The 15818-nt window shown below is 42.2% G+C and overlaps 3 protein-coding genes across 3 annotated transcripts; all 3 read left to right on the top strand.

Annotated features, from left to right (window-relative positions):
- The first annotated feature begins 3655 nt into the window (after positions 1–3655).
- On the top strand, positions 3656–4036 carry LOC138907262 (uncharacterized). The gene has a single exon (XM_070197836.1). It carries the CDS (start codon positions 3656–3658, stop codon positions 4034–4036), a length of 381 nt encoding a protein of 126 aa, XP_070053937.1.
- Positions 4037–4500: 464 nt separating this feature from the next.
- On the top strand, positions 4501–6729 carry LOC104097332 (uncharacterized). Its single transcript, XM_070197833.1, has one exon. The coding sequence runs from the start codon at positions 4501–4503 to the stop codon at positions 6727–6729; it is 2229 nt and encodes a 742-aa protein (XP_070053934.1).
- Positions 6730–9017: 2288 nt separating this feature from the next.
- On the top strand, positions 9018–13435 carry LOC138907261 (uncharacterized). Its single transcript, XM_070197830.1, has 5 exons — positions 9018–9310; positions 9445–10099; positions 10373–10839; positions 12296–12405; positions 13278–13435. Exons 1-5 carry the CDS (start codon positions 9018–9020, stop codon positions 13433–13435), a joined length of 1683 nt encoding a protein of 560 aa, XP_070053931.1.
- Positions 13436–15818: the final 2383 nt, after the last annotated feature.

The following is a 15818-nucleotide window of genomic DNA, read 5'->3' as shown; positions in this document are numbered from 1 at the left end:
AAGTGGCGACTCTGAGAGAATCCCTTTTAAATAATCAATTTTGTCACTTTCAAATTGAAAACCCTTTTGAGCTTTTAAACCACTTTTATCTATTTTTAAGAGGGTTAGTGAGGTGAAAAAAAGGGGTGTGACAACTCTGGCGACTCTGCTGGGGACTCGCAGGTTCGAGCTGGTACTTGATCTTTTTGGCTTTTTAGAATATTCGGTTGAGGTTTTTATGATTTTATTTGATTTATTTGTTTATTTTAATTTTGTTTATGTCGTTTTATTATTTGCTAGTTGTTTACGTGTTTACAATTTTTCCTTTATGTGTTACTGCTTTATAACTATCATCATTTGCATTACCCGATCAAGTCTTTCTGCAATAAGTCTCGTAGTACGCGTCGCGTACACGAAATCTTTGTTGAGTCACCCTTATTTTAGGAGGGGGTCGTCAGACGTATGGAGTGGGTGGAAAGCTTGAGCAGCCACCATCGACCATACGCTCCCCCGAATTGCCTTGTTAGTGAACTCCAAACGTAGGTCAGCCTTTAGGTCATTTTTATTTGCATCATATCATAGCAGGGCTCGGTCCTAGGTATCGTGTCCTTTATAGGAAGCTTGTCCAAACTGTGTCAAATGGGCCCGCTAGCCCAAAATGACATTCAATCATCCTACATGCTAAATGTTGCATCTTTGAGGGTAGAAAGGTCATCTGGCGGACTGATGTTTGGGAAAGAAGGGTGAAAAATGAAGCAAGAGAGAATATTGAGGGTTTTGTCACTTTTAGTTTCTTGCCCCGTTTTCTAAAAGAAAAAAAAAATAACAAAAAGATTTTACACTTTCTTATCAATTTCAAAAAAAAGACAAAAAATAGTTTTTTCCAAATTAATTGCATTTTTCAAAGCTTTCTCCCATATCTAATCCTCCCGAACTACGCATACCTGATTCTCGTAATTCGGGGCGGGATACGTAGGCAGCCCACATAGGGTCCAGTCTTCCTAGCGAGTCTTAGGTTCTTGGCTTCGGGGGTCGTAGCCAAATCTTGCATGTCTAGCCACTTTTGGCCACATCGGCCATTTTTGCAAAATGGGGGTCATTTTCACAAAAGTGATTTAGTAACCCATGTCTTAAAATCTTAAGTAAACAAATAAGTGTCCCACTACCTTAGGGTCCGTCCTTTTTGAGTTTGCATATTTAACCACTTCTGGCCATATCGGCCGTTTTTGCAAAGTGGGTCATTTCTGCAAAGTAATTTTGGACCATGATTATTGGGAGTTTTGAAGTCGTATAAGTCTTAGTGGGTTATTTCCATGTCTAAGAGGTCACCTTTGTTAGAGTTTGCACTAATAGCCACCCTTGGCCACATAGGTCATTTTGCAGAAATAGCCCAATCATGTCTTGCATGTGTCTAATAAGAAGTGTTGTGGTGCCACATAGTGTCTTGAGTCGCTAACCGTGTTCTCTTCATTCAGGTATGGACCCGCTAATTCGATCCAAAGTGTTGATGGTAGTAAAGATCCCTAGGAAGTTGGTCAAGTGGTGGAAAATATTTTCACTGTTAGAGCAGCATGAGTTAATGGAGAAATTAGGCACCTTCACTTCGCTTCTTGATATCACACCCCCGCCCAGACTTAGTGGAGGCAATGTTGACCTACTGGGACCCGCAAAATATGGTTTTCGGATTTGGAGAGTGTGAAATGACTCCTACCTTGTCAGAAATGTCCGGTCTCACTCGTCTAAGTTACATAGGCAAAGACATGATAATTCCCCGAGATCACTCTAGGACGATATTCCTTAGCGACCTGGGTCTGAAAGATAATAAACATTTAGGATGCCTCAAGCAGTCCTGGATATCTTTGGATTATTTGTTTGCTAGATTTGGACCCCATGATAGTTTTGATGTCTTTTGGGATGAGTTTTGCACAACCAAGGCAAAATGGAAAAGACGCCGCCTTGAAGCCTTCAGCCTTGCTTTGCTGGGAATATTGGTATTTCCTTTAGATGAAAGGCATATTTGCACCCGTCTGCAATCAGTGGTAATGGCGCTATTTCATGAGAAGCAATGCAAAGTCGTTACCATTGTACCAATGATCTTGACAGAGTTGTATCGAGCCCTAAGTGAGGTTACGGGAGGTGTTAGGTTTTTTTAAGGGAGCAACCTTTTGCTACAATTGTGGATGATGGAGTTCTTACACACCGCTTCCTTACTTTGACCTATCGACCGTGCCTTGCGGGATCGAGTGGTATGCATTGAGCGTAGGATGAAGTTTCCTAAGTTTACATACCCAGTAGGCGTCATGGCTTGGATTAAGTTCCTAGGTTTGAGGACAAATGGGAATGTTTTGTGGGACTACCTTTGGCTACCTTTAGATGAGATCTTGGTAGGATGTCGTATGCAACCTTTCTTGATGTTGATAGGACTTAAGTGTGTCAGGCCGTACACTCCCATTAGGGTGATGCGACAGTTGGGCAGGAGGCAGGAAGAGCCGCTAACTTTGAATCTTCGGAGGCACATCATGAATTTTAGCAAAAAGGCGGCTGATGAGATCAAGTACGTGCAATACTAGAACAATGCAAAGAGGATGAAGAAGAATACATTAGTAGAGGACATTGGCAGGCCCGAGTGTATTCAGGAGTACTTGATTTGGTTGCAGTCTATTCTACCAGGGGTCAGCACCCCATTGCCAGCACAGCTTAGGGGTCGGGCAGTTCAGATAGATGATTTTGAGGAGGCTTTGGATCCAGATCCTTGGGGTAAGCTTGAGTTGATAAGGTCTCAGTTGGCAGGATTGGTAGCAAATGTGGAGCAACATGGTCAGTACTTATTTAGGGTCGGCTTTCAGGAGGCGGGGGCACATGCCAGGACCTTTGTTCCCAGCATCAGTGCATCTCTACGAGGCATGTTACAGAGCTTTATCATGACAGATACCCCAGGACCATCCCAGCCATGACTGTCACATTCATGAGCTTATTTGAGAAGATTTTTTATGTTTTGAGCCTATTTTTGTGGTGTTTTTTTACTTTCTAGTCTTGTCTAGTAGAATTGAGGCTTTTAGGTGGTGTCATAGTCTGTCATAGTTTAGCTGAGTTTGTCGAGCCTTTTTGTCGTCGTACTTCCATTTTGTACTTGAAAACCAAAAAAGTTATAAATGAAAAATCCAAAAAGATTCTTGTTTTTTTAGTTTATTTTGTCCACCACTTTTCCAGAACTACGCTTGGTCTAATTCATGTGGAACATGATACGTAGGCAACCTACATCGGGTTCGATCGAATTATTTTAAAAATTAAAAAGAAAAAAAAGAGAGAGATGGAAATGTGGGATGTGAGAAATGAGAGAAAAGAAAAGAGTGATAAGCAAAAAGAAAAAAAAAGAGTGGAAAGAAAATGATGTAAGCCAAGAAGTGATAAAAAAAAAGAAAGAAAAGAGAAGATTGAAATGAGCAAATTGGGATGATGCCTTATGACCTTGTGACACTCAAAGCCATTTTAGAACCGTTAATTGTTGCTAGGTGCATTGCACGTAACGTGATATTATTATCTGATAAATGCCCTAACGCTAACATGGCGGCTTTGTTTTTCTTTGTTACCTTTATTCTAACTTCAGGTAGGTGGTTAGTTTGTTGGCATCCTGGCAAGTCATCCATACGATACTAGGTCAAAGCGCAAGACAGTCATGACTAGCAAAGAAACGGACATAGGAGTTGTTGACCCACCGAGGGAGATTGTAGAATCAGAATCTGAACTGAAAGAGGAGGTCCGAAGGTTGAAACATCAAATGGCGAAAATGTACCAGGCCTGGATCAAGGGACATCCTCCACCTTCATTCCCTACCAACTATACAGAAAAACCTGCCTCCATCCCACCACTATCCCAAGCCCAGATGACCAGTACCGTTGATCTTTCTCCTCAACATGCACCAGGCTTCACCCCTTACCACTCCTACCCCGGCACTTCGTCCCAAATTTTCCATGCTCCACCAGCCAAAACAACCTCATACCCTGCTCCAACATCTGCTCCTATTTTTGTATCCCCTCCACAAGCTACCCTCCATTGATCTTCTAGTGAACCCGCGTTCCAAGCTCCAGATACCCAATACTACACTCCAGAACCAACCTTCAAAGTCCCGGATCCTTACTCTTACACCCCTCACTTTAAGCCTCATGTTGAAACCGAGAAACCATCCAAGAATGTGGAGCAAGATGGGATATTTAGGAAAGTGAAGAGTTTGTAGCAATCTTTGAGGAACATGCAAGGGATAGGAAGCCAAGTAAGTGTGGCTTACAAGGACTTGTGCTTATTTCCTGACATCCAATTGCCCACCGGGTTTAAGATGCCAAAGTTTGATCTATATGACGGACATGGGGATCCTGTAGCCTACTTGAGAGGTAATTGCAGTAAGATGAGAGGCGCCGTAGGAAAGATGAATTATTGATGGCCTATTTCAGTTAGAGTCTGACTGGGGCAGCTTCAGAATGGTACACCCGCCAAGATGCTAGCAGGTGGTACACATAGGACGATATGGCTCAGGCCTTTGCCCGGCACTTTCAATACAATATAGATATTGTCCCGGATCGCCTATCCCTGACAAAGGTAGAAAAGAAGCCCCGTGAAAGCTTTAGGGAATACAGGTTCATATGGAGAGAGGAAGCTGCACGGGTCAATCCTCTGATGGAAGAAGACGAGATGGTTGAGTACTTTCTTCAAGCCCTGGAGCCTACCTACTTTGGCCATTTGATCTCATCCATAGGTAAACCCTTTAACGATGTGGTAAAGATGGGAGAAATAGTGGAAGAGGGACTCAAGTCAAGCAAGATCATGTGCTACTCCGCCATAAAAGCAACCACACAGGCAATTCAAAGTGGTACAGGAAGCTTGTTAGGCAAAAAGAAGAAGGATGATATCGCTATGGTTATCTCTGGATCATGGCGTGGCCCAAGGGGTTCACCTCACCAGTACACTCAGCCTCGACCCCAACCCCAATCCTACACCCAAGCTCCATATAATCCACCCCAACATTATTTCCCACCACAAGACCCTCAATACTCAGTTAGACCACCCCAATACCATGTTCACACTGCACAGTCATATGCTCAACCCCCTCCTTACCCACAATGGCGTGCTCTAGCTCCACAAAATACTTATCCACCCCTACAACCCTACCGAAACCCTACAAGTCCAAACTTTCGACCAAGGCCGGAGTATAGGAGAGAAAGGCAACAACGGAAAGAAACCTTCACCCCTCTGGGTGAGTCCTATGCTAGTTTGTTTCAAAGGTTGAAGCAATTAGACGTCTTGAGGCCGATTGAGGCGAAGATACCAAATCCCCCTCCAAAGAACCTCGATTATTCTCTGAGGTACGCATATTGTTCTGATGCTCTAGGGCACGATACAGAGAAGTGTTGGCATTTGAAGAGGGCAATCCAAGAGCTTATTGATACAAATCAAATTGTAGTCCAGAGCCCAGATGCGCCGAACATCAACCAAAATCCTTCGCCAGCCCATGTAGAGACGCATATGATTGAAATAGTTCATAAGGATGGGGAGCTCAGGAATTTTTCCATGTCCGTCATGATGATTCGTGCTAGTGAAAGTAATTTGGTTAAGGCTCCAAACTCTACCAAAGCAATTCCCTTGACAGTTGAAGGGGTGATAGAGAAACTGAGCTCGCTCAATTTGAAGCCACCGGTGTTGGTTATGAAAGGGCCTTCGAAGGATATTGGGGCAAGTCAGGAAAAGCCAAAAGTGGTAGCGCCCGGGATCCCGAGCAAGCCTGTCATAGTCGTGGAAGGGGCCCGTATTACCCGTGTTATTATTAAGTCAGTAACCCAGTTGCCAATGGTTGATACAAAGGCTGTCCCGTGGAATTACAAACAGGTGATAGTGACATATAAAGGGAAAGAAGTAAAGGAAGAAGTCAACAAAACCGGAGGACTGACTCGTTCTTGGAGATGTTTTACCCCAGAGGAGTTGAGGAAAGCCAATCCATTAAAAGATAGCCAAATCCCAGTAAAGAAGCCGGTCACCGAAGAAGAGGCTGAGGAGTTCCTGAAAGAGATGAAAGTGCAAGACTATTCTATCATGGAGCAGTTAAGGAAAACACCAGCTCAGATCTCTCTTTTGTCTTTGTTGATTCATTCAGATGAATACCGTAGAGCCCTGATGAAGATTTTGAATGAGGCCCATGTTCCTGATAAAATCACGATGAACCACTTAGAAAAGATTGCTAACAAGATCTTCGAAGCAAACAGGATCACTTTCTCAGATGATGAACTTCCTATGGAGGGTACAGAACATAACCGAGCTCTTTATCTCACGGTGAAGTGCGAGGATTCTGTTGTTTCAAGGGTCTTGGTTGATAACGGCTCTAGTGCAAATATTTGCCCCATGTCCACTCTACAAAAGTTGAAGATTGGCACTGAAAGAATCCACATGAATAGTGTGTGTGTTCGAGGTTTTGACGGAGGCGGTAAAAATTCTGTTGGTGATATAATGCTCAAATTGACAATAGGGCCAGTTGAGTTCACTATGGAGTTTCAAGTGTTAGATGTGTCTGTCTCCTACAATCTGTTGTTGGGCAGGCCTTGGATATATGCAGCTAAGGCGATCCCGTCTTCTTTGCATCAAATGGTAAAACTCGAATGGGACAGGCAGGATATAGTTGTGCATGGTGATGAAGACATATCTGCTTATAATGACCCGTCTGTTCCATTTATTGAAGCCGAAGATGATAAAGGGCCTTGGGTTTAGCAAAATTTCGAAACTGTGTCTGTTGAGAAGATTCCCGAGGGAGAATGCATTCCAGGACCGAAGCTATCCTCCACGTCCGTCATGGTAGCAAATGAAATGTTGAAGAATGGTTTTGTGCGGGGTAAAGGTCTGGGTTCATCTCTACAGGGTATTGTGCATCCTGTGTGCCCACATGAAAATCTTGGCACATTTGGTTTGGGATTAACGCCCACAGAGAAAGGACGTGAAAAGGGCTAAAATTTAAGACAAAAGATATGGTCACTCCCCAAGCATGTTCCACACATTTCCAAGTCTTTTGTCAAGCCAGGGGCAGCAAAACAGCCAATATCATCAGTCCCAAAACCTGTGGTCGATGTTGATGAAGAGCTGATCAAGAGGTTCCAGAGTTTGTTTGATGAGGTTAACATGGTGGAAGTTGGGGAAGGTTCTAGTAACGTAGATGTGCAGCTCGTTGGGCCAAATGTGAAGCTTAGCAATTGGGAAGCTACTCCTCTCCCCACCAGGAAGGAGTTTTGGTAGTTTGCTTTGTTTTTCTTTCTGTTATCTAGGTTATTCCAGGGTTGTAATCCAGATTTTTATTTTCTCTTGTTTTGATATTCAAACCCTTCTATCCTTTTATTTTCAATGAAATGCATTCTGCCGTTTTCTATTATTCCTAATAGTGTTTCATTTTGTTTTTCTTTTGTACAGCTCTTTTTATGCTGGTTCTAATGACATGACATGCATGAGGAATTTTCATCCAAATCTTAAAAGCCAGTCTAATCCTGAAATAATGATCCAAGAAGTAGAATATGATGAAGAAGCAACATTTGAGGGAATAAGTAAAGAACTAAAGCACTTTGAAGAAAAACCAAAGCCCAATTTGAATGAAATTGAAGCAATCAATTTAGGAGATCAGGATAATGTCAGGGAAACCAAGATAAGTGTGCATCCAGAACCGCAAGTCAGGGAAGAAATAATCAAAGCACTGTTTGAGTACAAAGATGTCTTTGCATGGTCGTATGACGATATGCCGGGCTTGAGCACTGATTTGGTAGTTCATAAATTGCCAACTGATCCTGCATTCTCTCCTGTCAAGCAAAAGTTAAGAAAGTTCAAGACTGACATGAGTGTGAAGATCAAAGAAGAAATCACAAAGCAGCTTGATGCAAAGGTCATTCAAGTTACTCGATATCCTATTGGGTTAGCTAATGTTGTGCCAGTACCAAAGAAGGATGGTAAGACCAGGGTATATGTTGATTATCGTGATATTAACAAAGCTAGCCCAAAGGATGATTTTCCATTGCCGAACATCCACATTCTGATTGATAATTGTGCCAAGCATGAGATTGGGTCTTTTGTGGATTGCTACGCGGGATATCACAAGATCTTGATGGATGAGGAAGATGTAGAAAAAGCAGCGTTCATCACACCACGGGGAACATATTGCTACCGAGTAATGCCATTTAGTTTGAAGAATGCTGGGGCAACTTATATGAGGGCGATGACTATCATATTTCATGACATGATACACATGGAGATTGAGGTTTATGTAGATGATGTGATCAAAAAGTCAAAGAAGCAGTCCGACCATGTTAGGGATTTGAGAAAGTTTTTCCAAAGGCTCCGCAGGTATAACCTCAAGCTCAATCCAGCAAAATATGCATTTGGTGTCCTGTCCGGAAACTGTTGGGATTCGTGGTTAGTCGACGCGGTATAGAGCTAGATCCGTTGAATATAAAAGCCATCCAAGAGTTACCACTGCCCAAGAATAAAACTGAGGTGATGAGCTTGCTCGGAAGATTAAATTACATCAGCAGGTTTATTTCTCAACTCACAACGACCTGTGAGCCCATCTTTAAGTTGCTGAAGAAGAATGTTGCGGTCAAGTGGACTGATGAGTGTTAGGAAGCATTCGATAAGATTAAGAGATACCTGTCAAACCCACATGTGTTGGTCCCGCCGGAGCCCGGGAGACCGTTAATTCTCTATTTGACGGTCTTGGATAGCTCTTTTGGCTGTGTACTGGGTCAACACGACATCACGGGCAAGAAAGAGCAAGCCATTTATTATCTCAGCAAGAAGTTCACTCCTTATGAGGTTAAGTATACTCTTCTTGAGAGGACATGTTGCGCCCTGACTTGGGTGGCACAAAAGTTGAAGCATTATCTTTCGTCCTACACTACTTACCTCATTTCTCGCATGGATCCTCTAAAGTATATCTTTCAGAAACCTATGCCCACAGGAAGACTTGCAAAGTGGCAGATTTTGCTCACAGAGTTTGATATTATCTATGTGACCGGACCGCGATGAAAGCCCAAGCTTTGGCCGACCACTTGGCCGAGAACCCAGTGGATGAAGAATATGAGCCATTGAAGACTTATTTTCCTGATGAAGAAGTGATGTATGTTGATGAGGTTGATCTTGATGAGAAACTAGGTTGGAAACTCTTCTTTGATGGAGCTGCTAACATGAAAGGTGTCGAAATAGGGGCTGTACTCATTTCTGAAACAGGACAACACTACCCTTTAATAGCCCAGCTTCGATTTTATTGCACTAACAACATGGCTGAGTATGAAGCATGCATTTTGGAGTCCAGAAAGTACTAGTTTCGGGAGATTCAGATTTGTTGGTTCACCAGATTCAGGGAGAATGGGAAACTCGGGACTTAAAGCTCATACCGTATCGATAGTGTTTGCATGATCTTTGTCAACGATTCGGGTCGATAAAATTCAGACATATTCCTAGGATTCATAATGAGATTGCCGACGCCTTGGCTACTCTGGCGTCCATGTTACACCATCCGGACAAGACTTACGTTGACCCTCTGTATATCCAAGTTCGTGATCAGCATACATATTGTAACGTGGTTGAAGTGGAAACTGATGGTGAACCTTGGTTTCATAATATTAAGGAATACATCAAGTCGAGGGTATATCCGGTACATGCCACAGGTGATCAAAAGAGAACCATTCGACGTCTGGCTAGTGAATTTTTCTTAAGCGGGGGAATCTTGTACAAGAGGACTCCAGACTTAGGACTGCTGAGGTGCATAGATGCTAAAGAAGCTTCAACTCTCATGACCGAAGTGCATTCTGGAGTTTGCGGGCCACATATGAACAAGAATGTCTTGGCAAAGAAGATACTTAGAGCAGGTTATTATTGGCTCACCATGGAACGAGATTGCATTAGATTTGTTCGTAAGTGTCATCAATGCCAGGTGCACAGTGATTTGATTCATTCCCCACCATCTGAGTTACACACAATGTCTGCACCTTGGCCCTTTGTTGCTTGGGGCATAGATGTCATTGGACCAATTGAGCCTGTAGCATCGAAAGGGCATAGGTTTATTCTGGTGGCCATTGATTACTTTACCAAGTGGGTCGAAGCTGTAACTTTCAAGTCCGTGACCAAGAAGGCAGTGGTAGATTTTGTTCATTCAAACATCATTTGCCGTTTCGGAATTCCCAAGGTAATCATCACAGACAATGCTGCTAACCTCAACAGTCATTTGATGAAAGAGGTATGCCAACAGTTCAAGATTATGCATCGAAACTCCACTCCGTATCGTCCTAAGGCAAACGGAGTTGTTGAGGCTGCTAACAAGAACATAAAGAAGATACTTCGCAAGATGGTGCAAGGTTCTAAGCAATGGCATGAAAAGTTGCCTTTTGCTTTACTGGGTTATCGCACTACTGTTCGCACTTCAGTAGGTGCAACTCCTTATTTGCTAGTGTATGGAACTGAGGCAGTCATACCTGCGGAAGTTGAGATTCCATCCCTTCGGATCGTTGCAGAAGCTGAAATTGATGATGATGAGTGGGTCAAAACCCGGCTAGAGCAGTTGAGTTTGATTGATGAAAAAAGATTGGCAGCAGTATGTCATGGTCAATTGTATCAGAAAAGAATGGCAAGAGCATACAATAAGAAGGTGCGTCCCCGAAAATTTGAAATGGGCCAGCTGGTATTGAAACGCATCCTTCCACATCAGGCTGAAGCTAAAGGCAAGTTTTTCCCAAACTGGCAGAGGCCGTTCATTGTGACAAAGGTGTTGCCCAATGGTGCCTTGTATTTAACAGACATAGAAGGCAAATGTGTAGATATGGCTATCAATTCTGATGTAGTCAAGAGGTACTATGTATGATTTCTTTGCTTACTTTCAATCACATTTTGTACTTGGCATGTTCAAAGTTGGAATGACGAAGGCACTTTATTCTGCTACCCAAGCACTTTTATCCTTTGTTACCCCTTTTGAGCTTTATTTGTTTTCTTTCATACCCCTCTTTTGGAATCATAAGTAGAGTTAGGAAATAGAAAAGAAAAAAAAAGAAGAAAAAGGAAATAAAAGAAAAAAAAGGAAAAAAAAGAGAAAAAAAAGGAAAAAAAAGCAACAAAAACAAAAAAAAAACTTTTAGTTTGGAACTACGTTAGACCTGATTCCTTTTAAGGATACGTAGGCAGCCTTACTCTGAGGTTCGGTCCCATCAAATAAAAATTCAAAATTCCCCAAAAAAAAAATCGGGGCAGAAGTTTTAGTTTTGCAAAAAGTCTGATTCCAAAAGTTGTAATTTTAAACCCTTCCATCTTAAGTCATGTTGAGCCTTATACCACCTTTTCTTTCTAACCCTTTCCAAAAGCCTATACTACGGTCCAAAGAAAGACCTTCCGATCAATCTTTGAGGATACCAAGTCAAGTGAGAAAGAGGTATGATTTCCATTATGGGTAACACTTTGTTCATTGGGCACAAGGAAAATAAATAAAATGAGAGAGTCTTATTGGTGAAAACCCTCACGGGCACCGTAAGGCGATGGTGAGCTCAGGAAAAATTTAAAATGAGAGTCTTATTGGTGAAAACCCTCACGGGCACCGTAAGGCGGCGGTGAGCTAAGAGATGAACAAATGAGATAGGCTTGTTGGTGAAAACCCTTCGGGACACTATAAGTCGAAAGAGGTTGGTGACTTTACAGAAAAGTTGGATCATTGAAGGCTCGGTTTTTGAAGAATGAAGACATGACATGAACGGAAAATGTGATTGGTTGGATGGGTTAGGTTGATCAATCTGAAATGCATATCATGATCATTGGAGACAGCTGCTTCACTCAGATAAGTCTCTTTTCCATTCTTCTTCAAATAGTCATCTTTGTTCAAGATTTTCCTTTTTATTCCTAATTCTCAAAGTCACCTCGCTTTGTTTTCTTTTGGGTCTGATTTTTTGAATCTCTTTCAAGTTAGTCTTTGTTAAACAAGCCATAAAGGACTTCAAAACCTACTATCGCAAGTGACATGATTTGGAAGGAGAAATGTGGTGGCGATTGAAGTTCAGGTGATCAAGTGAATCTTGAATTTCGAGGAAATGCAAAGGTTCAACAATTGCTAGAATGAAAACACAATACAACAAGTGAGTGTAAGGGATTCAGGTCATTCAGGGGTTTTTGTGGTCAAGGTTCAATCAAATGATTCATTGTTAGCCTGAAGCAGCTTATCAGAATGAAACATGGCAGTGGCAGAAGCGGACACCTTCAACAACGATGCCACAAACTAACCACCACATTTTCAAACTCACCAAATTTCCTTTGATTAAAACAGGGACATGAAATTTGGTCATTCGCTTGGATCCTCCATGAGGAAAGTATGGTTCAGGGGCAAGGAATTTTGTTCTGTCTGCAGGGATCCTCTAGGAAGAGAGCATGGCTCAGGTAAGTTCATTTTCAGTTCTCAGGACCCTCCTAGATAATGGGAATAGGTTTAAGTTCTCAGGACCCTCCTAGATAATGGGATTAGTTTTCAAATTCTCAGGACCCTCCTGGATAATTGGTTTTAGGTTTTATGTTCCCAGGACCCTCCTGGATAATGGGATTTAGGTTTTGTGTTCTCAGGACCCTCCTGGATAATGGGATTAGGTTTTAAGTTCTCAGGACCCTCCTGGATAATAGGATTTAGGTTTTATGTTATCACGACCCTTCTGGATAATGGGATTAGTTTTCAAGTTCTCAGGACCCTCCTAGATAATGGGATTTAGGTTTTGTGTTCTCAAGACCCTCCTGGATAATGGGATTAGGTTTTAAGTTCTGAGGACCCTCTTGGATAATGGGATTTAGGTTTTATGTTCTCAGGACCCTCCTAGATAATGGGACTAGTTTTTAAGTTCTCAGGACCCTCCTGGATAATGGGATTAGGTTTTAAGTTCTCAGGACCCTCCTAGATAATGGGAATAGGTTTAAGTTCTCAGTACCCTCCTGGATAATGGAATTTAGTTTTCAAGTTCTCAGGACCCTCCTGGATAATGGGATTCAGGTTTTAAGTTCTCAGGACCCTCCTAGATAATGGGAATAGTTTTAAGTTCTCAGAACCCTCCCGGATAATGGGATTTAGTTTTCAAGTTCTCAGGACCCTCCTGGATAAAAGGAATAGGTTTTAAGTTCTCAGGACCTTCCTGGATAATGGGATTTAGGTTTTTAGTTCTCAGGACCTTCCTCGATAATGGGGATAGGTTTTAAGTTCTCAGGGCCCTCCTGGATAATGGGAATAGGTTTTAAGTTCTGAGGACCCTCCTGGATAATGGGATTAGGTTTTATGTTCTCAGGACTCTCCTGGATAATGGGATTAGTTTTCAAGTTCTCAGGACTCTCATGGATAATGGGATTTAGGTTTTATGTTCTCAGGATGCTCCTGGATAATGGGATTAGTTTTCAAGTTCTCAGTACCCTCCTGGATAATGGGATTTAGGTTTTGTGTTCTCAGGACCCTCCTGGATAATGGGATTAGGTTTTAAGTTCTCAGAACCCTCCTGGATAATGGGATTTAGGTTTAATGTTCTCAGGACCCTCCAGGATAATGGGATTAGTTTTCAAGTTTTCAGGACCCTCCTGGATAATGAGATTTAGGTTTTGTGTTCTCAGGACCCTCCTAGATAATAGGATTAGGTTTTAAGTTCTCAGGACCCTCTTGGATAATGGGATTTAGGTTTTATGTTCTCAGGACCCTCCTAGATAATGGTACTAGTTTTCAAGTTCTCAGGACCCTCCTGGATAATGGGATTAGATTTTAAGTTCTCAGGACCCTCCTGGATAATGGGAATAGGTTTATGTTCTCAGGACCCTCCTGGATAATGGGATTTAGTTTTCAAGTTCTCAGGACCCTCCTAGATAATGGGATTCAGGTTTTAAGTTCTCAGGACCCTCCTAGATAATGGGAATAGTTTTAAGTTCTCAGGACCCTCCTGGATAATGGGATTTAGTTTTCAAGTTCTCAGGACCCTACTGGATAATGGGAATAGGTTTTAAATTCTCAGGACCCTCCTGGATAATGGGATTCAAGTTTTTAGTTCTCAGGACCTTCCTGGATAATGGGGATAGGTTTTAAGTTCTCAGGGCCCTCCTGGATAATGGGAATAGGTTTTAAGTTCTGAGGACCCTCCTGGATAATGGGATTAGGTTTTATGTTCTCAGGACTCTCCTGGATAATGGGATTAGTTTTCAAGTTCTCAGGACTCTCATGGATAATGGGATTTAGGTTTTATGTTCTCAGGATGCTCCTGGATAATGGGATTAGTTTTCAAGTTCTCAGTACCCTCCTGGATAATGGGATTTAGGTTTTGTGTTCTCAGGACCCTCCTGGATAATGGGATTAGGTTTTAAGTTCTCAGAACCCTCCTGGATAATGGGATTTAGGTTTAATGTTCTCAGGACCCTCCAGGATAATGGGATTAGTTTTCAAGTTTTCAGGACCCTCCTGGATAATGAGATTTAGGTTTTGTGTTCTCAGGACCCTCCTAGATAATAGGATTAGGTTTTAAGTTCTCAGGACCCTCTTGGATAATGGGATTTAGGTTTTATGTTCTCAGGACCCTCCTAGATAATGGTACTAGTTTTCAAGTTCTCAGGACCCTCCTGGATAATGGGATTAGATTTTAAGTTCTCAGGACCCTCCTGGATAATGGGAATAGGTTTATGTTCTCAGGACCCTCCTGGATAATGGGATTTAGTTTTCAAGTTCTCAGGACCCTCCTAGATAATGGGATTCAGGTTTTAAGTTCTCAGGACCCTCCTAGATAATGGGAATAGTTTTAAGTTCTCAGGACTCTCCTGGATAATGGGATTTAGTTTTCAAGTTCTCAGGACCCTACTGGATAATGGGAATAGGTTTTAAATTCTCAGGACCCTCCTGGATAATGGGATTCAAGTTTTTAGTTCTCAGGACCTTCCTGGATAATGGGGATAGGTTTTAAGTTCTCAGGGCCCTCCTGGATAATGGGAATAGGTTTTAAGTTCTGAGGACCCTCCTGGATAATGGGATTAGGTTTTAAGTTCTCAGGACCCTCCTGGATAATAGGATTAGGTTTTAAGTTCTCAGGGCCCTCCTAGATAATGGGAATAGGTTTTAAGTTCTCAGGACCCTCCTGGATAATGGGATTAGGTTTTAAGTTCTCAGGACCCTCCTGGATAATGGGATTAGGTTTTAAGTTCTCAGGACGCTCCTGGATAATGGGAATAGGTTCTAAGTTCTCAGGGTCCTCCTGGATAATGGGAATAGGTTTTAAGTTCTCAGGACCCTCCTGGATAATGGGATTTAGTTTTCAAGTTCTCAGGACCCTCCTGGAAAATGGGAATAGGTTTTAAGTTCTCATGTCCCTCCTGGATAATGGGATTTAGTTTTCAAGTTCTCAGGACCCTCCTGGAAAATGGGATTCAACTAACACTCACAAATGTTCCTGGTACAAACTGGGGCAGAAAATTTTCTTTGTTTTGTCTGTTTTGTTGTGATTGCAGGCATCCACCTGGAGAATGAGGGAGTTCATTCCAAAGTTTAAAATCAATAGTAGGCACCCACCTGGAGAATTAGGGAATTCATTTTAGAGTTATTTCAAAGTTTAAGTCAGCAGTAGGCACCCACCTGGAGAACGAGGGAATTCATTTCAGAGTTATTTCAAATTTAAAGTCAGCATCAGGAGCCCGCCTGAAAAATAGGGTCAACTTTTAATTTTCAAGTCAGAGAGGCATCAGGAGCCCGCCTGAAGAATAGGGTCAACTTTCAATTTTCAAGTTCAAGAGGCATCAGGAGCCCTCCTGAAAAATAGGGTCAACTTTCAATTTTCAAGTTCAAAAAGCAT

The sequence above is a fragment of the Nicotiana tomentosiformis genome, chromosome 1, assembly GCF_000390325.3.
Source record: "Nicotiana tomentosiformis chromosome 1, ASM39032v3, whole genome shotgun sequence".
NCBI classification, from domain to species: Eukaryota; Viridiplantae; Streptophyta; class Magnoliopsida; order Solanales; family Solanaceae; genus Nicotiana; species Nicotiana tomentosiformis.
The sequence above is the reverse complement of the archived record's forward strand: the minus strand, read 5'-3'. Positions and strand labels throughout refer to the sequence as shown.